Below are 22,445 nucleotides of genomic sequence, written 5' to 3'. Positions count from 1 at the left end.
ATTGAGTTATCATGAAAGAATGTTGTATTTTGTTAAATGCTTGTTCCGCCTCTATTGAGATGATCATATGATTTTTATCTTTCATTCTATTAATGTGATATGTCACATTTTGTTGATTTGTTGCACCATCTTTGCCTCCCAGGGATAAATCCCACTTAACTGTAGTGTATGATACTTTAAATGAACTGTTGAATTTGGCTTGCCAATATTTTGTGGAGATTTTTTGCATCTATTCACTAGGGATATTGGCCTATAGTTTTCTTATCTTGTAGCATCTTTATCTGGCTTTGATATCAGGGTAATTCTGGCGTTTTATAATTCCTTTGGGAGTATTCCCTCCTCTTCAATTTTGGAAGAGTTTAAGAAGGATTAGCATACATTCTTTTTAAAATATCTGGTAGATTTCACCAGGGAAACCATCTGGTCTTGGGCTTTTCCTTGTTTGGAGGTTTTGATTACTGATTCAATCCCTTAACTTTTTATTGGTCTGTTCAGATTTTCTATGTCTTTATGACCTAGTCTTGGAAGGTGTTATGCTTCTAGGAATTTATCCATTTCTTCTAGGTTGTTATCCAATTTATTGGCATATCATTTTTCACAGTAGTCTCATGATCCTTTGTGCTTCTGTGGTATCAACTGTAATGTCTTTTTCATTTTTTATTTTGAGTTTTCTTTTTTTCCCCTCAGCCTAGCTAAAGATTTGTCAGTTTTGTTCATCTTTTCAAAAATCAGCTCTTAGTTTCATTGATCTATTCTATTATTTTTCTGATATCTATTTCATTTATTTCTGCTCTTATCTTTATTTCTTTATGTAACTGCTAACTTCAGGCTCAATTTCCTTCCTTCCTTCCTTCCTTCCTTCCTTCCTTCCTTCCTTCCTTCCTTTCTTTCATAGTTTATTTATTTATTCATGAAGGACACAGAGAGAGAGAGGCAGAGACACAGGTAGAGACACAGGCAGAAGGAGAAGCAGTCTCCATGCAGGGAGCCTGACATGGGACTTGATCCTGGGACTCCAGGATCACGCCCCGGGCCAAAGGCAGATGCTCAAACACTGAGCCACCCAGGTGTTCCAATTTGTTCTTTTTTAAGTTCCTGAGGTTTAAAGTTAGGTTATTTAGGATCTTTAATTATTTATTTTTTAATGCTGGTGACTATTGCTATAAACTTCCCTCTTGGAACTGCTTTTGCTGTTTCTCATAAGTTTAGGGATGTTGTGTTTCCACTTTTTTGTCTCCAGGTATTTTTTTATTTGCCTTCTAATTTCCTCTTGATCTATTGGTTTGCTGTTCAGGAATGTGCTGTTTAATTTCCATATATGTGTGAATTATCCAATTTTCCTCCTGTTATTGATTTGTAGTTTCATACCACTGTGGTTGGAAAAGATTCTTGGTAAAATTTCAGTCTTCTTAAATTAGTGAAGACTTATTTTGTGGCCTATTATTTGTCCTACCCTGGAGAACTTAATGTGTATATTTGAGAAAAATGTGTATTCTGCTGCTATTGGATGGAATGGTCTGTATATGTCTTTTAGATCCATTTGTTTTAATATATGTTCAAGTACAATGTTTCCTTATAAATATTCTGTCTGGGTGATCTATCCATTGTTAAAAGTGGGCTATTCCCTACTATTATTTCATTGCTGTCTATTTCTCTTGTCAGGTCTGGTGATATTTGCTTAATATATTTAGGTATTCTTGTGTTCATGTATATTTATTTATGATGGCTATATCCTCTTGATGAACTGACCCCTTTAACATTATATAATGACTTTGTCTGTTGCTACAGCTTTTGGCTTAAAGTGTTGCTCTTTAATTGACATTATATTGCTTGTAAAAATATTTTTATTTTGCTCCTATTATGTTTCAGACATTGAGTTTTCTCTTTTGATCTACACAATAATCCTGAGGTTGGAATTGTTAAATTCCTTTCATAGGTGAAAATTAAGGCTCAACAGATTGCTTGAATTGTTGAATGTCATACAGCAAAGTACATGGCAGGAAAAAAAAACTGAACCCTAATGTTTTGCCAGTAAGCCACAGTTATCTACATATGAGCTACTCAAATGCAGGGCTAGTTCTAAAGGTTGAATTTGAAATTCTTTGTGCATCTTTATGAAATGCTACTATGATAGAATGAAAGGAAACAGCCTGTTCTTGTCTTAGCTCCTCCAAATGAAAGCAAAGGACAGACTTTCAGACTGAATCTCAATTACTTTTTTTTTTTTTATGTGTGTGCCTTTTACTTGTTTGAGCCATAGTCATTATTATCCCAAACAGGAGCTCAGCTGTAAGCAGCAAAGACTAGGCAACAGTAATATCTAAAATTCACTTATTAAGCAGAAATCCAGCACCATCCCTACTCTTCTGCAATGCTCACACAAACACAGCCCTACCTTAGAAATATTGCAGGTTCAGTTCCAGACCACTGCATTAAAGTGAATACCACAATAAAATGAGTCAAATGAATTTTTTGGTTCCCCAGGGCATATACAAGTTATGTTTACACTATACTGTAGTCTATTAAGTGTACGATAGCATTATACCTAAGAAAACAATGTATATGCTTTAATTAAAAAATACTTCATAATTAAAAAATGCTAACCATCATCTAAGCTTTCAGCAAGTCACAATCACTAGTCACAGATCACCAAAACAAATAATGAAAAAGTGTAAAATATTGCAAGGATTACCAAAATGTGACATAGAGTCACCAAGTGAGGAAATGCTATGGGAAAAATGACACAAATAGACTTGCTCAATGCAGGGTTGCCAAAAACCCTTCAATTTGTAGAAACCGCAGTAGCTAAGAAATGCAATAAAGCAAAGCAAAATAAAACAAGGTATGCCTGTATGTGGCAGAAATGTTCAAAATCTTTTTATGATACAGTAAGTGCTATATTGGGCAAAATTAATAGCTTAAGAGTTGCTTATATCTTATATTTGAACACTTGATTCTGAATGGTTTCTTTCTCAAAATATTGTATGACTTTTATCTTGTTTCCTTAACTAGATTGCAATTCTGTGTGAGTGAGAGTCCAACACATTGTCAGAATCCTAGCAGTAATGAGAATAATTACTAATATTTATCTGCCCTTGCCACATGTCAGAACTGTGCTAACCACTGTACATACAGTATCTTATTTAATCCTTACAACAATATTATGGGTCACAAGCTATTATTCTCATCTTAAATATGTGAATTTGAGGCTTCATTAGGAAGGTGTTTACCATAGGTCTCATAGCTCACAAGTGGCTGAGCAGTGAGTCTTAGTGTTCCTGACTTAATCCTATGGCTACTCTTCCTTTCTAACCCATAGTGTCATCCTTGTCCCCTACCTTAAACGAGTCAAGCAGTAGTCTGCCTGGCAAGTCTCTTTCTGACTATCTCTACTATAACATTTTGCACACAGTGCCTTTTACATTATATAGCCCTAGGCCTACTTCCATTAAGGTTTCCCCAGTAACTCTAAGCAATCTCTCTCTTTTATGTCCTGTTGATTATTCCTCCAAAAATATCTCAAATTTGTCTCCTTATTGTCATGGCTGTTGTGACTACCCAAGTTTAAGCCTCCATCTTCTTGCTCCATGTTTACAGAAATAACTCATTAAATAAAAAGTGATTAATTTGGGTTTCCAAAGGAGTCTGCTAAAAAATTAATGTCTGTGCCCTCCAAAATGTATATGTTGAAACTTAAGTCCCAATGTGATGGAATTTGGAGTTTCTCATGAATGGAATTAGTGCCATAAGAGAGTATAAGAGAGATCACAGAGCTCCCTCGCCCCTTCTGCCATGTGAGAACATAGTATGAAGTCAGCCATCTACTAATCAGGAAGCATACTCTCATTACACATGGAATCTGCCAGTGCCTTGATTGTGGACTTCTCAGTCTCCAGAACTGTGAGAAAAAATGTCTGTTGTTTAAAAAGCACCCAGTCTATGGTATTCTGTTATAGCAGCTCAAATGGACTAACACAGAGTCAACAGATAGAATTCAAGGGGGTGGTTTATGAACATTGATGATAAAAATTACATCTCTATCTTCACTAACGTCAAGCATCTCTGTCCATTACATTCCCAGATGTAGACAATACACAACACTAACATTAGCAGTCCCTCTGACTTGATTAGCTATAGAAATCAGGTATTTCCCATCACATTAAAAGTTATTACAAATATCTCAACATTTCATTTATGTTCACCTACTTTATAATTACAGACCCACTATAAGATCTTATACAGTTAATAAAGGAGTACATATATAACTCTATCACAAATGTTTTTCTAAAAAATATTCTGATAAATTGCATTCCCATATGATTAGTTTCCTTTATAATCAAAAACATTACTCTGAGAAGGAGACCATATGCTTCAGTAGGCTGCCAAACAGGTCTAGGGCAGAAAAAAAGTTTAAGAATCTCAGTTGTAAACGAATTCCCTGCTTTGACTACCGTGCCAAGAGTAGTATTTTCCATATTGCAGCTAGAAAGTTAATTTAAAAATATAAATTGGCTCATACCACTCTCTTACTCAAAACCTCTAATAGTTTCCCATTGTACTTCATAGAGAACCAAAACATCTTAAAACAGCCCGTGGGTCTTGCACGCTTTGGGCCTGCCTATCTTTCCAATTTCATGTGTGGCATTCTTCCCTCCTCACACACGCCTCCGCTAATGTTATAGAAGCTCCAAACTCTTTTCTTTTCTTTTTTTTTTTTTCCAAACTCTTTTCTGTCTCAGAGCTTCACACATACAATTCCCTGGAACATTCTTTTCCCTATTTTCTCAACAGCCTGACTCCTTCTTCTCTTCCTTTAGGAGTCAGCTGAAATACTGCCTCTTTGCAGAGTCTTTAATGACCACTTCATCCAATAATGACTTTCCTCATTATGTTCTTTTTTATCCCATTCTTTTCCTTTATAGGAAAGCATTTCTCCCAATTTATAATGACAACCATTGTTTATTTGCTGTTTGATATTTGTCTTTCACTTTAGGCAGTATAGTCTATGAAGGCAGAAACTATATCTGCTTTATCTACCACTGTATGATCAATGCCAGACATGTGATAGACACTCAGATAACCGCTGAAGAAGTTCTCAAAGATAATCTTATTCAACAAATATTCTGTTCATCTAATATTTACTGAGTACCTAATAAGCCAGGCATAGGTCTGGATACTTGGAATAATAAAGGAACAAAATACCCAAAGATTTCTGTTCTTGTGGAACTTATGTAATTTTCTAGACTTTTAAATTCAGACTATAATGAAAAAAATACACCAATTACACTGGGAAAATATAGGAACAAGTAGTTTTTAAAGGTTAGGCAACAGGCAGCACAAGACAGTGATCAGTGAGAGAAGGGAGATAACATAAGCCCCATGATTGTCCCAGCTTACTGTATAAAAAGGGTTTTTAGGCCATGGCACAGGGAGGGATCACCAAAACAGAATTAAGGAAACTCTTTGAGTTGAGGGGAGAGTAAATAGAGAAGAAAGAGCTACACAGACACAAAAAGAGAGTAAGAGAGAAAGAACGTGTGAGCTCTGGAGGCCTCCGAAGGATTTCTTTTGAGTCTTTAGCTGAATACTGATTAGCACATATGTGAGAGAACCTGCTTGAGGCTTTGCAAAAAAAAAAAAATCAGAAAGGATCAAATAAAACAATCTCTGGTGATCACACAGGGCTGGAATAGTTTGTACCTGCCTTGATGAAGTAAAAACATCTCATAACACTGAGGGGTTGAGTAGAGTTCTAAAAAGGGTAGTGCTTTAAGTGTAGTATCAAACTGGCCTAGCTTAAAGGCTGATATGGATTACCAATGTTTAGTAGTAAGCCTTGATTAGATCAAAATGTTTCCAAGTAACTTAACTGCACCATAAAACAAAACCCCAGAATATTAAAAGGAACACAAAAAATTTCAGTATGCCACAATGTCTAGAATCCAATAAAAAAATCAGGCATATAATTAAGTAGGAAAAAATCTCTCCCATATAAGGAGAAAAATTAATACAAAGAAGACCCAGAAGTGACACAGGATAATAAAATTGATAAGGGTATTGTTAAGATAGCTTTTGTAAAATAAATACATACATACATACGATAGCTTTTGTAAACAGTGCCCATAACATCAAGAAGGTAAAAAAAAAAAAAAAAAGCAAAGCAAAACATGATAAAAAAGAGACAGGAAAGATATTTAAAAGACTCAAATCAAATCTCTGGAGATAAATAATACATTGGATAGAATTAGCAGCGGACTTAGACACTGCAGAAGAAAAGATGAGTGAACTTGATGACAATAATAGGAACTCTCCAAAATGAAGTATAGAGAAAATAGACAGAAAAAATATGAACAGAGCACCTAGCTAGAAGATAACATAAGGACCTGAATACACATATAATTGGGGTCTCTGAAGGACAGAAAGAAAATTATACACATATAACTGTGGGTGCAGAAGGAAGAAACAATATCTGAAGACAGTGGCTGAAAAAGACATAATAGTTGATGCAAACAAACCTAGAGATTCAAGTAACTCAACAAACCCCAAATGAAGAAACATGAATCAAACTATATCAATGTACAGTATAATCAAATTGCCTATATAGTATTTAAATGGGAGAATGGAGAGAACAGAAAAGAAAGCATAATTGTTAGAGAATGTTAGAAGGTAGTAAGTTTTAATTAATTAGTAAATTCAGAGAGGAAGAGAGGGGGCGGGAGGGGCAGAGAGGGAGAGAGAATCTCAAACAGGCTCCACGCCCAGCAAGGAGCCCAACACAGGGCTCAATCTCACAATTCTGAGATCATGACCTGAGTGGAGATCAAGAGTCAGATATTAACCAACTGAGCCACCCAGGTGCCCCAAAAGGTAGTAAGTTTTATAAGGAAATGAAAAGTAGAGCAGGGTAAAAGGGATTAAGAATGTGTATGTGTAGGGGGTGTGGGGAACAGATTGCAATAGTTGGGATTAATTGAGAAGATATTTAATCTTTTGATAAAAACCTACAGAATGAAGGGAAGGCACTGCCTTGCATTGTAAAGGAGCACTCTAAATGCTGTGTGGAAAACAGTGAGTACTTTGTGGGAATCAAGGGTCAAAGTAGAGACTGCCCTGGAGACTATTGTTGTAATTTAAGAGAGAGGTGGCAGTAGTTCAGAGGTGGTGTGAAATGGTATAATTCAGGATAAACAGTATTTGAATATAGAATCACCAGGAATTTATGATGTACTAGAGAAAGGGTATGAATACAAAAGAACTATTAAGGATAACTCTTTTTTTTTTTAATTTTTTTAATGTATTTATGATAGTCACAGAGAGAGAGAGAGAGAGGCAGAGACACAGGCAGAGGGAGAAGCAGGCTCCATGCACCGGGAGCCCGACGTGGGATTCGATCCCGGGTCTCCAGGATCGCGCCCTGGGCCAAAGGCAGGCGCCAAACCGCTGCACCACCCAGGGATCCCCAAGGATAACTCTTATCAAAGTTTTTGGATTGAGCAAATGGATGAAACTGTTCTCATTTCAGCTGGTGAAAGCTGCAGGGAAGAATCTTGGGGTGAGATCAGGAATATAATTTTGTTTGAAATTAAAATATCTGTTAGTGAGATATACAATGCTGGAGTTTGAGAGAGATACTGACTAGATCTATAAATTTGGGAATCAAGGCCATATAGAAGGTACGTAAAGCCTTGGGAATGAACAAGATCCTCAAGAGAGTAAGTACATTTAGGTAGGAAAGAGAGGGACAAATACTGAACCCTGGAACACTTCAATGTAAGAAGCTGGGGAGGCTAAGGGGAGCCAGATAAGGAAATTTAGACACAGTAGCCTGTGAGAATGGGGACAGAGGAGAGCCAAATGCTGGGGGAAATGCTTCAGGAAATAAGGAATCATCAACCATGACAAATGCTGCCAGTAGGTCAAGTACGATGAAACTGAGAATTAACTGTTAGGTTTAGCCATCTGCAGTCATCAGCAACCTTGGTGAGAGAAGGTTCAAGAGAATGGTGGGAGTGAAAATCTCACATGGTTTACAAACAAATGGGGCATCCTCCTCCTCCTTCTTCATGAATAATTCAGCCTATAAGGGATTGGGTGGGACTAAGCTAAAAGGACTCCATAGGTTAGGAGGTTAGGAACCCATGGTGGGATGTCAGAGCTTGAGGAGGATGAGGAGAGCATCTATACAGAAAATAGCCAGGTGAAGAGTATAGGAGCCTGAGGGGGATGTGAATGCATCCACGTTGGGAGGAGATGTTGTGGAATGGGACCTCAGTTCCCTACAGGATTGTTGTCCAAATAAAGACAAGGGGATCAAGGATCCTCATGGTCAGTGAAGGGAGTTATAAATATGGGAAGTAGAAAGACAGAATATACTCTGTGGTGTAGGGCAGGACCTGAGAGTGTTGGTATGAACTCATGGTTATGTATACACAGATACAAAGATAAAGAAATAAATGCAGATGTAAAAGTGTGTGTATATAGTATTCCCTAACTCTGTCCACTGAGAGGAACCTGGAAGAGCAACACTTCAAAACACTTCAGGAATGAGAACATCTAGCATCCAGATTTTCATTTCTAAATAAAAATATCAAAGGAACTAGTACTCTTGGAGAAAAGGGTGATTCCAGGGTTGGGGCAGGGAAATAACAAGAGGACCCTACATCATCTTTTTTGTGCCAGACACTAAGGAAGCACTCATAGAATGATGGAGTCATGTCAAAAGCACACGGTACCTAGTTTTTTAGTCTGTGCCAATTAAAACATCAAAATATATGATTGTAAATCATAGAATAAAAGAGGAAACCATATGTCCATATCAATATAATTAAATAAACTTTAAAAAACAGAATGTTTAATGAGGAGTGGGATAGTTAATACAGCCTCAAGGTCTCTCTCCAAAAATCTAAATATTTATTAACTATGAAAAACAAACGAACAACTTTACATGAAGAAACTGGAAGTTAACACCTTAATTAAGTAGTCAAAGTTAACATCACCAGTAAGTGACAATTTGAAATCATATGCCAATGATAAAATATAATGAGACAAATAACCCCATCAATTCTGTATTACTGTCCCAGTTTTGTTACCTGAATTTAATCATAAGGAAATATCAGACAAATCCAAATTGAGTGCTATTCAACAAAATGGATAGCCCATAATCTTCAAAAGTGTCAAGGTCACAAAAGTCAAGGAAGTCTATGGTCAGAACAACTAAATGTAACACATCATGCTGAGTTGGGTCCTTTAGCTAAAAGGGATACTACTAGGGTGATTTGCATGACTTAAATGGGCTCTGAGGATTAGAAATCAGTAACATATCAATGTTAACCTCCCAATTCTGATGACTATATTATGATTATGTAGAAGAATGTTTTTATTTATAGGTACCACACACTAAAGTATTTGGTAGTGATGGGGTAACTGTTGGCAAATTCTTTTCTTTTCTTTCTTTTTTTTTTTTTTTTAAAGATTTTATTTATTTACTCATGAGAAACAGAGAGACAGAGAGGCAGAGACACAGGCAAAGGGAGAAGCAGGCTCCATGCAGGGAGCCCGATGTGGGACTCGATCCTGGGTCTCCAGGATCAGGCCCTGGGCTGAAGGTGGTGCTAAACCGCTGAGCCACCCGGGCTGCCAGGCAACTTATTTTCAAATGGTTCAGGGGAAGATAAAAACCTTTATTTTTTAAAAAAGATTTTATTTATTTATTTGAGAGATTGAGAGCACAAGCTGGCGAGAGAGGCAGAGGGAGAAGCAGACTCCCCACTGAGCAGGGAGCCAGACACAGCCTGATGCCGGGACCCTGGGCTCATGACCTGAACTGAAGGCAGACACCCAATGGGTTGAGCCACCCAGCTGCCCGGAAGACAAAGTTCTTGGTACTGCATTTGCAATCCTATTGTACCTTTGAGATTATTTCCAGAGTAAAAATAATTTTTCAAAAGAAAGGGAAAAGAGAAATTAGAGATAGTGAATATAGATAACTTTTTCAGGAAGTTCTACAAAGCATAGCAAACAAATGAGGCAGTTGCTGGAAGAGGAAGTGGGTGATTCAGAGAAAAAAATTAAAATTTTATTTAAGATGGAGAAATAATACTGTGTTTGTACACTGATGGAAATGATGAAATAGAGAACCAAAACTGATGATTCAGGATGGACAGGTGGTGGAGCATGACCTTGGTTAGAGTGATGAGATCTGATGTACAAGTGAAAGAATTACATTTGATAAGAGTATGGGTCTCTTCAGATTGACCATTACTGAAACCCAGTTCTCCAGCAACCTCTCTAAATTACACTGGAAGTAAAGAAATGATGATCCTAGACAGTCCCAATGAAGGCCACCAAACTATGATTTTGCATCTGAAAATGTAGGAGCCCACTCTAGGAAGTCACCCTGACGTCTCTGAGAAGCAGCTGTTGGTAAGGATAAAAATCAAACCTAAGAATTTACAGCATGTAGGATATAGTTCTGTCTTCATTACATTCTGAAATTAAGAGACATTTTAAAATTGATGTTGCAGAATGCTTTTCTCATCAGGCAAAGAAGTAAGCACTGACAGGTGGTCACTGCCTATATGTGGAAAGTCACATGTGTGTTAAGGAAATCAATTATTCAGCCAAGTCCTTCAGTTGAGTTGCCTGCATTAAAGGCACCACCCAGGGTTGACTTAACTTTAATTTGTTGCTTCAAAGGACCTCAAAGACTGTGCTGCAATGGAGGCCTGAAATGGGAAGTTTATCATTGTCATAGACCTGGCAATATACCTTAAGCCAAAAGAAACTGCCAAACCTCTGGGAAGAGATAGAATTTCCAAAGTAGGGGCACCTGGCTGGGTCAATGGTTGAGTGTCTGCCTTTGGTTCAGGTTGTGATCCCAGAGTTGTCCTGGGATTGAGTCCCACGTGAGGCTCCCTATGGGGAGCCTGATTCTCCCTCTGCCTATGTCTCTGCCTCTCTCTCAGTGTCTCTCATGACTAAATAGATAAAACCTTTTCTTTTCTTTTCTTTTTTTTTTTTTTTAATAATTTTCAAACTAGGAGAGATTGGTCTGACATTTGTCTAGAAAGATCTTTTGCTCAGGTCAAAAGCAACTGGCCACTTTAAAGTCTTCATTTTTCTTTGAATCATTAATACATAATTTAAGTAAGAAAAAATTAAAATATTCAACTTAAACACTGGTGAATGCAGAGGAAACCTTAGTATTCTTTGACATGCTTTGGAAATATACTGAAAATATGAGAGGCATTGTGGACAGTAAGATTATTAAAGTCAGGAATGAAAGGCAGCAAGTCACCTATCATCTCACATCATCATCATGCCTGCATCACTGCTGGTGGCCAAAATGGAGTCTAAAGGATCTTTCTTGGGTGTGAAGAGCACCTAGGCTCAAACTTTGATTGTGATACTAGAGGAAGTAAAATTGCATGGAGAGATATTGACTATTTTTTATTTATAAAATAATGAGTGAATATTCTAAGTAGTCCTCCCCTCCCTCTCCTCCATGGGGGTATTAAACTAATGGTACTAAGGATTTTTTTGAAAAAAAAAGAAATAGAATAATATTTTTGAAATTAATAACTTCAAAAGAATTATCAAAAAAGTACATTATACTTCATTTACTCTATTTAATAATAAAAAAAAGATATTCAAAGTGTCATCCAAAATAGTTAGATTTTTAAGAAAAGAGACTTCAGCTTGCCTGAAAACTGGGCTATTCAGAAAAATTCATTTCTTACAAATTTCAAATTATCAAGGTTTAACAGTACTACTGTAGCTCCTAGACACAATGCATAAGGCTAAGCATGTACATGATGCTTAATAAATTATCTATTGAATTTTTAAAAGTTATTTCAACTCTCATCAAAATGAAATGTCAAGCTCAATTATTAACATATGTGTGAATTCAATTTTAAAGTTTTTGCTTCATTTTTAGCAAATTGAATGAGTTAGGATTGGCCAAGTATGAACACACAACCCTTTCCTCTTTAAGTCCTTTGACATATTATACTGATTTTATTATCTCTGAAAATACTATCAACTGGCCTATGAGGAAGATAGTATCTCATTCTCCCTAATAAATCCAATGCAAGCATTTTAAAAAAAATATTGATTGATTTATGATATATAAATAAATAAATAAATAAATATATATATATATATATATATATAGAGAGAGAGAGAGAGAGAGAGAGAGAAAGGAGCAGAGAGAGAACCTTCAAGCAGCCTCCCCACTGAGGACAGAGCTGGATGCAGGGCTCCTATGAGATCATGACCTGAGCTGAAACCAAGAGTCAGACACTAAACTGACTGAGCCACCCAGGTGCTCCTCAAATGCAAGCATTTTAGGGGAGTAGTGTTAAAACTTTCATTTCAAATGCTAGAAAAAGATTTCAAAAGTCCCAAACCTAGGATATATGTCTCCTCTTTACTACCAAGCATAATGTTTTAACTGGTCCATTTCTCAGTACCATTTTCTGTGAAGTTCAATTCTAATCTTTTACGAGTGAATATCAGAAAGATGATTTAATCATTATAAAATTTGGTTTAATAATTTATACATATTTGTCAGTTATGAAAATCAGTCTATTTTTATGTTGACCTGTTTTAAAGAGAAGATATATGATAAATTCTGGCTACTTATAATCAAACACAAGACATGAAGCTCTTCACCTGTCTTCTCTTCATTTTTGTATTTCTTTTTTTTTTTTAATTTTTAAAATTTATTTATGATAGTCACAGAGAGAGGGAGAGAAAGAGAGACAGGCAGAGGGAGAAGCAGGCTCCATGCACCGGGAGCCCGATGTGGGATTCGATCCCGGGTCTCCAGGATCGCGCCCTGGGCCAAAGGCAGGCGCCAAACCGCTGCGCCACCCAGGGATCCCCATTTTTGTATTTCAATGAATTTTCCCCTATGACTATAGGTTTCTTTTTTAAAGATTTATTTATTTCATGGGGGGAGAGAGAGACAGACAGACAGACAGAAAGCGCAAGTGAGCACAAATAGGAAGGGCAGGGGGAGAGGAAGAGACAATCCTCAAGCAGACACAGGGCTCAGTCCCAGGACCCTGAGATCATGACCTGAGCCAAAATCAAGAGTTGGACACTTAACTGATTGAGTCACCCAGGTGCCCCTATGACCACAGCTTTATTTGGCCAATTATACTCATGCTTGCAATTTCCTAAACCATAAATGTCACTGGAAATGTCATGTGAATTACAGCTCCTGATGTCCTGTTATATGACATTCTTAGTACATGAACTTAAAGCTATTCACTAAAAAAAAAAGTTTCTTGAATCCCTGTAGCCCAGCACCCTGAAGAATACAGAGAAGTAAATGACATAGTCTTTGTCTTTGAGGACTGTGGTCTAATTAGAAAATTTTATTTGATGAAAATGAAACGAATTAATAAATATAGGCAGAATGGCAAGAGATTCATGGACAAATGGGGACTGGAGCTGACCCCTAATGGGAAAGTAAGATTTAGACAGGGTCTTAGTGGGTTCAAATTCCTGTAACAAAATATTGTAGAATGGATGGATTATAAACTACAGAAATTCACTTCTCACAGTTCTGGAGACTGAAAGTCTGAGATCAAGGTGCTGTCAGATTGAGAGTCTACTTTCTGGTTCACAGATGTCTTCTTACTATTACCTCGCATGGTAGAAGGGTGAGGGATCCCCCTGGGGTCTCTTTTATAAAAGGGGCGCTAACCCTATTCATGAGGGCTAACCATCTTCCAAAGGCCCCACCTCCAAATATTATGATACTGGGGGCTGGGATTTCAACATACGAATTTTTTTGGAGGGGGGGTTACAAACATTCATTCTGTAGTGGATAGGAAAAGAATGAGGGAAAGGGCATTCTCATTGAGGGACCCAGAGTAACCAGAGAGATGGGACTTTACATAGTATATTCTTGAGATAATAGAGCAAGTTGGAAAGCTCTATTAGGAATATTTGGGAGAAAAAAGAAATAAATGACATTCTTATATGGGGTCAATTGATGGAATATACAAGTAGTTAAGAAGCAATCATTTCACACACGCTCCTAGCCTTGGCTTTCTTTTCTTACATCTATGTCATTTTTCATGATGCTGATGATGCCCACTGTCAAGGAGCATCTTTCCAGCTTACAGTGATTCTCACTCCTCCTTAACTATCTAACCCTTTCCCATTCATATGGGTGGGTTAGCTCCTAGGAGCAATGCTTGTGCAATGTGGTTTGATTCTAATGTCTGTTATTGGGGCTGTAGATGGTTCACTCTTGCTAGAACAGACATGCCATTCCAGGAATATGCACTTGAGACTAAAAGGAATTGAATCAACCAATCTCTTTCTTCATGGAGCTGGAAGAGACATGGGATCCTGGGAGCAGTGAGCAGCCATCATATCTGCCACATGGAATAGGCAGCTGAGAAATCTATTCTTCCAGGAAAAGAAAGAGGCAGACACACAGAGGCAGAGACATGTAACAGAGCTCTCCAGTTTCCAGCTCTTATTCCTACTGCTTACCCAGCTATATTTCTGCTCTTGGAATCTGAGACACACTGTATCTTTTATTATCAATCCCCTCTTCCTGCTTAAGTGAACTTGGGCTAGGTTTCTATTATTAGAAACCCAATGAGCCCTAATACAGTGGCGAACAAATAGATTTACTGAAGTCCTGCTGTCCTTTACTTTTGGACATGCTTCCTCAACTTGTGCTCTAAGGACAAGCTTCCTTTTATCCATCTTCACTCGACATCAGTGTGACTACATTGCTGTCTCATACATCTGAGTGTCACAGTCTCTATGCCCCTCTCTCTCCTTGTCCCCAGATCCCTTCCCAGCAGCTTCCTTTGATTCTCTTTACTTTCTGTCCTTGAATGAAATGCTAACAAAGAAACACAGAAAGGCTGGGAGTGTAATTTATATATGCCTGAGGCTTATGAACAGATAATGGGTTCATTAGCTCAATTCTCTCGGGATGTGTGATGCAAAGGGATAGGACACAAGAAGGTTTAAAAATGAATATGCTATGCAGATCCTCCTACGGTACAGCTTCTCTCTGCAGCCGCCCCTGCTGATGGGACTCTCAAAGCTCTAATGCCAGCTGTGTTCCCTGCCCCCTGCTCCTCATGGCCTCAGCCACAGTGGGCTCCGCCGGATGTACATAACACACTGCTGCCCAAGCTTGAAGAGGTCACTATCTGACTGCAGAATCACAGACGTAGGATCTTGAGAGAGAAGCCCTTTCTTGCTGACAGGATCACGCAGGCAAAGTAGGTGGAGAAGCCCAAGGGCTCAGAAGCCTTTGAAGGGATTCCTAAAGGCAGAATAACCAAGCCCTAAACCAGCTAGCTGACAACTCTGTCAACAGTCGCAGTTTAGCCAACGGCCGAACTAAAAATAATCTGACACTTTGCCACAGCATGCCTGCCTCGCTCTGATGTGCAGGAGAAGTGCTGAAACACTGGCTGCTGCTGTATCTCCAACAATGCGAGGTCTAATGATGTAGCAAGGGTCCAGAGGTTTGGATGTGAAGATGGCCTAGGAAGATCAGCACCTAGCGCTCAGTTTGTTAGATGAACACTTCTTCTCTCTTATAGTGGCGATTCCTTTGGTGTCTTCAGTAGTAGTATACGAAGGGAGTCAGGGTGTGGTGCTGGCTTCTTCCTGTTGATATTTGATGATTATGCTTTTTGGATATCTTATTTCTATCAGTGATAGGTCTCATTCATATTTTTTTTGTAACTTCCTCCTAGACTAGGAGATCTTTGAGGGCAAGAGCCATGTTTTCGTCTTTCTCCATCTCTATATCTCTAGGATCTAACAAGGTTTGGCCATTTAAAAAGCTATCAATAAAATATTTATTAGACAAAAGAATAAAAGAACAACTGAAAATCAGTAAAATTCCAATCTTATGATGAGATGAGGGTCTGGGAAACCTTCACAAAGGATGTCATGACTGGTCTGAGTCTTCACGGAGTTGCCAGAGTTAATAAAGGATAGAAAGGAGAGTGAATGTTCCAGGCATTTGAAATTTCCATCAAGAGCACCAGAAGTGGCTCAGTAAGGCAGGTGGGCAAAAAGAGGGGATGAAGCTGAGAAGAGCAGAGGCCAGAAGGACCTTGCATACTCTGCTAAAGAGTTTGAATTTTATTTTACAGGTGATGGGAAGCACAAAAAGATTTTCTGTAGGAGAGGAATGTAATACGATTTTCTTAGAGAAAATTGTCTTTGGCAGCAATGTGGAGGGTAATTGATGGCAGGCGTGGAAACAGGGCTGAGATGGGATTTCAGGGATCAACTAGGAGCCCCTGCAGTCAGTAATTCGAGTGAGGGATGAAGGAGGTCTGACTTATGGCTGAACAGACCTATTTCTGTCCTCTTTCTCCCACTGCCAGCTTTTCATCACCTCTAATACCATCACCTCCTCCTTCAGGAGATAAATCTGAGGATGCTGAGGAGTAACAGAAAAAGCCAACCACAATGATGCTTCACAACTACTTTTATCTTAGTTGGGCCACCCTAAAAGGCAAAGTGACATTTTCCAGAAGGTCCATGGGCAAAAGACTCCTCTCTCCCCACCATTCCCAAGGAAGGACTAAATGATACTTTTGGATGCCATGGTCCTTGAGCCACCTTACTTCCTGCAGCACATTCTGTGCCCACCTTCCACACTGTACTTTTTTCAGCAAGGGAATGAAAAAGAAGAGGCAAAGGGAAAAGAGAAAGGTGGTAAAGGAGCAAGGCAGATAGTGAGGACCTCTCACTTATCTCATTCATGAATAATAAGAGTTAGAGCTGCTGAGAGAAGAGAAGCTGTTTATATGGCCCCATTATCAGAACTCAAAAAAGAAGATTAGGACAGATGCCCATGGTTATTTACTCAGCTTATTTCTGAAGGAAGATCATCTTTCTCTTCACTTTCTAAACGATAGCTGATGAGAGTTAGAAGGAGCAAACCCTGGGTGACTGGCTGACTCATTTAGTAGAGTATATGACTCGTGATTTCAGGATCATGAATTCAAGCCTTACATCAGGTGTAAAGCCTACACCTGATTTTATTTTAAGATTTCATTTATTTATTTGAGAGAGAGAGAGAGAGAGAGAAAGTGTGAGTAGGGGGGAAGGCAAGAGGGAGAAGCAGATTTCCTGCTGAGCAGAGGGCCTGATGCAGGAATTGATTCCAGGGTCTTGGGATTATGACCTGAGCCAAAGACAGACAGTTAACTCATTGAGCCACTCAGGGACCCCTTCCCTAGGTTCTTAACCTTGGCTATACATTGAAACTAACTTATAATTAAAAACAAAATGCAAAAACAAACAAACAAACAAACAAACAAACAAACAAACAAACTAAGCCTGATGCCTGAATCATACCCCAAGAGATTCTAATTTAATTGGTATAGAGGGTGGTCTTGGAATTGGTCTTTCCACAGAGTTTCTGGGGTAATCTGAATGTATACAGGTGGGCTGAGAATCATTGTTCTAGAGCAGGGGTCAACAAAGTTTTCTGTAAAAGGCCAGAGAGAAATATTTTGTTTTATGGGCTACATGGTTTCTCCTGTAACTACCCTGCTCTGCTGTTATAGTGGGAAAGTATCCATAGACAATGTGTAAATGAATGGCTATGTTCTAATAAAACCTTATTTATAAAAACAGGCAATGGGCTGGATCTGGCTCATGAGCCTTAGTTTATTGACCTTTGCTCTAGAAGCATACTCCAAAGGTTGGGTGGGTTGTTCAGGTTGCTAACTCTGGCATGGAGAAAATAGGAGAAATGTTCTAGTTTTAAAAAAGAATTTTGGGGCAGCCCCGGTGGCACAGCGGTTTAGCGCTGCCTGCAGCCCAGGGCGTGATCCTGGAGACCCTGGATTGAGTCCCACGTCAGGCTCCCTGCATGGAGCCTGTTTCTCCCTCTGCCTGTGTCTCTGCCAATCTCTCTCTCTCTCTCTGTGTCTCTATGAATAAATAAATAAAAATATTTTTTAAAAAATAAATAAATAAACAAGAATTTGGCATTTGGAAGAATGTTCTAGCTTTATTTTAATAAAAATGAGATATGTTTCTGAGTTCCATTTGATAAAATACTTTCATTAACCCACTACACTGTTTGACTTCTTAGGGAGACCATGTGTGATTTTTGTGTTTTGAAGAAAAAAAAATCCAATGAGTTATTAAAAAGAAGATAATTACAACCCGAAGTGGTGACTAGAAAGATTAACCATGTCAGAGAGACACTTAACTGAGAACCTAAACCAAGACAGAAAATCTAAAATCCAAATGAAAAAACAGTCAGTACAGAGTCAGGGAGGTCAGCTGGTGACCTGGTAAGTTTTGCGTGTTCTCCAAGTTCCTTGGCTAGAACTCAACCAAGAGCCTGTTTCTCATTTGTTTGTTTTGCTGTTATTGTTTTGCTTTGAATTCTATGTGGAGAACCTGTTTTAATTTATGCTGTTTTTTTATTTTGGAGAAATCTGGAGAAGGCAAAGACACATTGGAAAATGAACTTTTACCCAATTATTAAGTTTCTCTCATGCTCTCACTGCTTTTTATCACTCTTTTTAGAAGGGGTGTCAAGTGATAGATGGCTGCAAATCATGTTACTTATAGTCAAGGCTCTAAGATCCATGTGGGTTATGTGGTCCTCACCTTTATCCTATCAATGTTGGCTTCCATCTTCAGCTGTTCTACCAGCTTCCTGGCTTGTGCTATGCTGGCGGTGTTGTTGCTGGCCATTGGAATGCTGGGTGGGTTTTTCGGATACACTAGGAAAGAAAACAGGAAGAAAGAATGCATCAGGGAATTCAGGAGCTGCCAAAAGAGCAGGTTCATCATGATGGGGGAAATTTAAAAGAGTGGCTGTGGTCAGGCCTGGCTCTCCCAGCTCTCTACATCACCAATCCAGGACCAAGCCTGATTACAGCAGACCAGGAGATGAGGTGTGGTTTTCCAAACACCCCACGCACAGCCCCAACACACACACACACACACCCCTCTGTACTTCCATCCCTTCTTCAGGGAAAAACAATGAAGCATCAGTTAGAAAAAGACATGCTGCTGAATTAAGAAAGCAAGTCATTAAAACTATCTTAATTTGTGAAATGAGTTTGAAATGGGAAGGGTGGCAGGATGCATTATTACTGTTGCTATTTTTCAGGTACTACTATTGTCAGATACTCTGTTTAAGTGCCCTCAGAGGATGAAGAATGAAAGGCAAGCAGAAAGGAATGGTAAATTATATAATCCTTTAGGACTAAAAACACCAAGTTTACAATGTTCTCCTGATGTGTTCCAATACCAGCTTTCTAGTTAACTGTAACCACTTCAGTCTATTATACTGCAGAGACCCTGCAAAGGATGTGTGGCTTTTCAGTGTTGTTTATCCAGCATTTAAAAAAATAGTCTTTTCTCTCTATTCTATTTGAAATATGGCTAGACACAACTATTTACTTAACTCACAATTCTTCATCTGTAATGTCAAAGGGGGAAGGACTGCCATGTCTAAATTGTTAATTGCATCAAAGAGTTCACCAGCAGAATTCTGTATTTAGTATAATGGACTTACTACTCTTATAAATATGGAAATGGAACACAAATGTTTAGAGAGTGGAATTCATACTTACGTAAATTATGAGATGGTTTCTTTGCCTCTGGCTTTGCCAGATCACCTCCCCATCCTTTCTTCCACCTGCTTCAAGTTCTATCCCAATTTCATTCCTCTTCTAATTCTTTCTTGACCCACCATCTCAATTTATTTTTGTTGTTCATCTTGGAAAGTACCCTATTTTATTTTTGGTGCCCATTTCCTCCACATTCTGATCAGGTCTCGCTCTATGTCAAGGTGTCATATGCTATTTCAGGACTGTCTGTGTAAATGTGCCCTTTGAGGTCACTGGCACCCCACAGTGAAGCAATGTCTGAGAGCAGCAATTTAGCTAGAGTGCATGACCCAAGAAATGAGAGGCATTAAAGCCTTACTTCAGTCAACAGTCGAATCTTGTTCTGAAGACATATTAAATAAAACAATGACTTATAGCTTTGGGGGAATATTTTTATCCAGGGATAAAGTAAAAAATCAGGCTACTATCTCAGAAAGGAAAGAAGATACATAGAAAACCCAGGGAAGGAGGTATAACCCACAGTAAGTTCAATACAAGACTGTTACTTATTCAGGAAAAAAAAATTGTTAATTACCAAAAAAAGCATAAATATGGAAATTATCTTTTTTGGTTCTTATATCTCAATATCTTGTTCTTTGAGGCAATAGAAGAAATTACATATAACACTGTAAACAAAGAGGTCCCTTCATAGTGAGTGTTATTTTATAAATAATACTGCAAAATCAGCCACCCCAACAGCATTTACAGTATAATTGGAAGATAATTAACTATTCCCTCAAAAAAAAAAAAAAAAACCTATTCCCTTAACTTATTTTCAAAGGCATCAGAGAATAAAATGGAAAGGAAGACTGAAGGGATTCTGAAGCCACAAAGATCTCTGAACTGTATTCATATCCTTGAAGAACAAGAGGAGGGATCTTTATGTAAGAACAAAAAAAACAGAAAGAGACTTTAACAACTCTGATTTGGGACCCCATCATTTCAAGCAGACTTCGTGTCGAGCACAGAGCCAGACACAGGGCTCAACCCCAGGACCCTAAGATCATGACCTGAGCCAAAACCAAGAGTGGAATGCCCAACTGACTATGCCACCCAGACGCCCTAAACTTTTAGAATTACTTTGGGCATTGTCTTCTTTTTCACATCCAGCTGCTTTCCTACAAAATTCTCCTCCTGAAGACTGAAAGCACTATAGAATCCTAAGCCAGTGTTCCAAAGAAATATGCGTTTTCCTAAAAAGTGTCTATGGTAAATAAGAAAAGTTAGTCTGTCTCCTAAGCTTGAGGTATTTGGACAATGCATCACACACACAGACACACACATGCACACACTAAGAACCCTTTTCATCTTATAAAACTGAAACTCTGTACCCAATAACTGTAAGTCCCATTCTTTCCTCCCCTCAGCACTAGAAATCACCTTCTACTTTTTGTTTCTATGATTTTGGCTACTCTGGGAACCTTGTAGAAGTGGAATCATACAGCATTTATCTTTTTTTGACTGGCTTATTTCATGAGCATAATGTCCTCAAGATTCATCTGTATTGTAGCGTGTGTCAGAATCTCTTTCCTTTTTAAGGCTGAATAATATTCCACTGCGTGTATATACATTTTGCTTATCCATTCATCTGATGAGAGACACTTTCATTGTTTCCAGGTTTTAGCTACTGTGAATAATACTGCTATGAACATGGGTGGACAAATATCTCTTCAAGCCCCTACTTTTAGTTCTTTTGGGTATATACCCAGAAGTAGAATTGCTGGATCATATGGTAAATCTATTTTTAATTTTTTGCAGAACAGCCACACTGATTTCCATAGCAGATATACCATATTACATTCCCACCAAAAGTGCATAAGGAATCCAATTTCTCATCTTCCCAGCACTCATTATTTTCCATTTTTGTTTTTCTGTTGTTTATTTGGTCGTAGTCACTTTAATGGATGTGAGGTGGTATCTCATTGTGGTTTTGATTTACATTCCCTGATGATTAGTGACATTGAGCATCTTTTCACATACTTGTTGACCATCTGCATATCTCCTTTGGAGAAATATCTATTCAAGTCCTTTGCCCTTTTTTAAAAAATGTTTTATTATTTTTAAGTAATCTCTACACCCAATGTGGGTCTCAAATCCACAACTCTGAGATCAAGAGTTGTACACTCCACTGACCAGGACATCCAGGTCCCCCAACTTTGCCTTTTTTTGAACCAAGTTTTTTGTTGTTGAGTTTTAGGAGTTCTGTACATATTCTGTATGTTAATCTATTCTCAGATATACAGGGTTTGCAGACATTTTCTCTCATTCCATAAATGGCCTTTACACTCCGCTAATAGTGCGCTTTGATGCACAAGAGTTTTTAATTTTCATAAAATGCAATTTTCTTTTGTTGCCCATTCATCTGGTGTAATGTTCAAGGAATCATTGCCAAATCCAATGCTGTGAAGTTTCTGCCCTATGTTTTCTTCTGAGAGTTTCATAGTTTTAGCTTTTATGTTTAGGTCTTTGATGTACTTTGAGTTAATTTTTGTAAATGGTGTTGGGTAAGGGTTCAACTCCATTCTTTTGCATGTGGATATCCAGTTTTCCCAGCACCACTTGTTGAAAGGATTTCCTTTTCCAAATTGAATGGTCTTGTCACCCTTATTGAAAGTCATTTAACCACATAGGTGAGGATTTATTTCTGGGCTCTCTGTTCCTAAGTTAATTCTAAGTCCCTATATATTTTATTATTTTTGACATTATTGTCAAATGGAATTGTTTCCTTAATATCCTTCCCATATTGTTCATTGTTGGTGTATAAGTGCTACATCATAGATTTCCAACGGGGAAGAC

The 22,445-nt window shown here is 38.2% G+C and overlaps 1 protein-coding gene across 3 annotated transcripts in view; it reads right to left on the bottom strand.

Annotated features, from left to right (window-relative positions):
- The window catches only part of GNG2 (G protein subunit gamma 2), a 113,892-nt gene that overhangs the window by 8,000 nt on the left and 83,447 nt on the right, over window positions 1-22,445 (bottom strand). For all 3 annotated transcript variants that reach the window (XM_077909288.1, XM_077909287.1, XM_077909289.1), the window contains exon 3: window positions 18,640-18,755. In XM_077909288.1, the coding sequence (XP_077765414.1) occupies window positions 18,640-18,726 (87 nt within the window). In that variant the 5' untranslated portion in view covers window positions 18,727-18,755. The remainder of the gene's footprint in view (window positions 1-18,639; window positions 18,756-22,445) is intronic.

Source organism: Canis aureus, chromosome 9 (assembly GCF_053574225.1).
Source record: "Canis aureus isolate CA01 chromosome 9, VMU_Caureus_v.1.0, whole genome shotgun sequence".
Taxonomy (NCBI): domain Eukaryota; kingdom Metazoa; phylum Chordata; class Mammalia; order Carnivora; family Canidae; genus Canis; species Canis aureus.
Note: the sequence above shows the minus strand (reverse complement) of the source record. Positions and strands in the feature narration are given on the sequence as shown.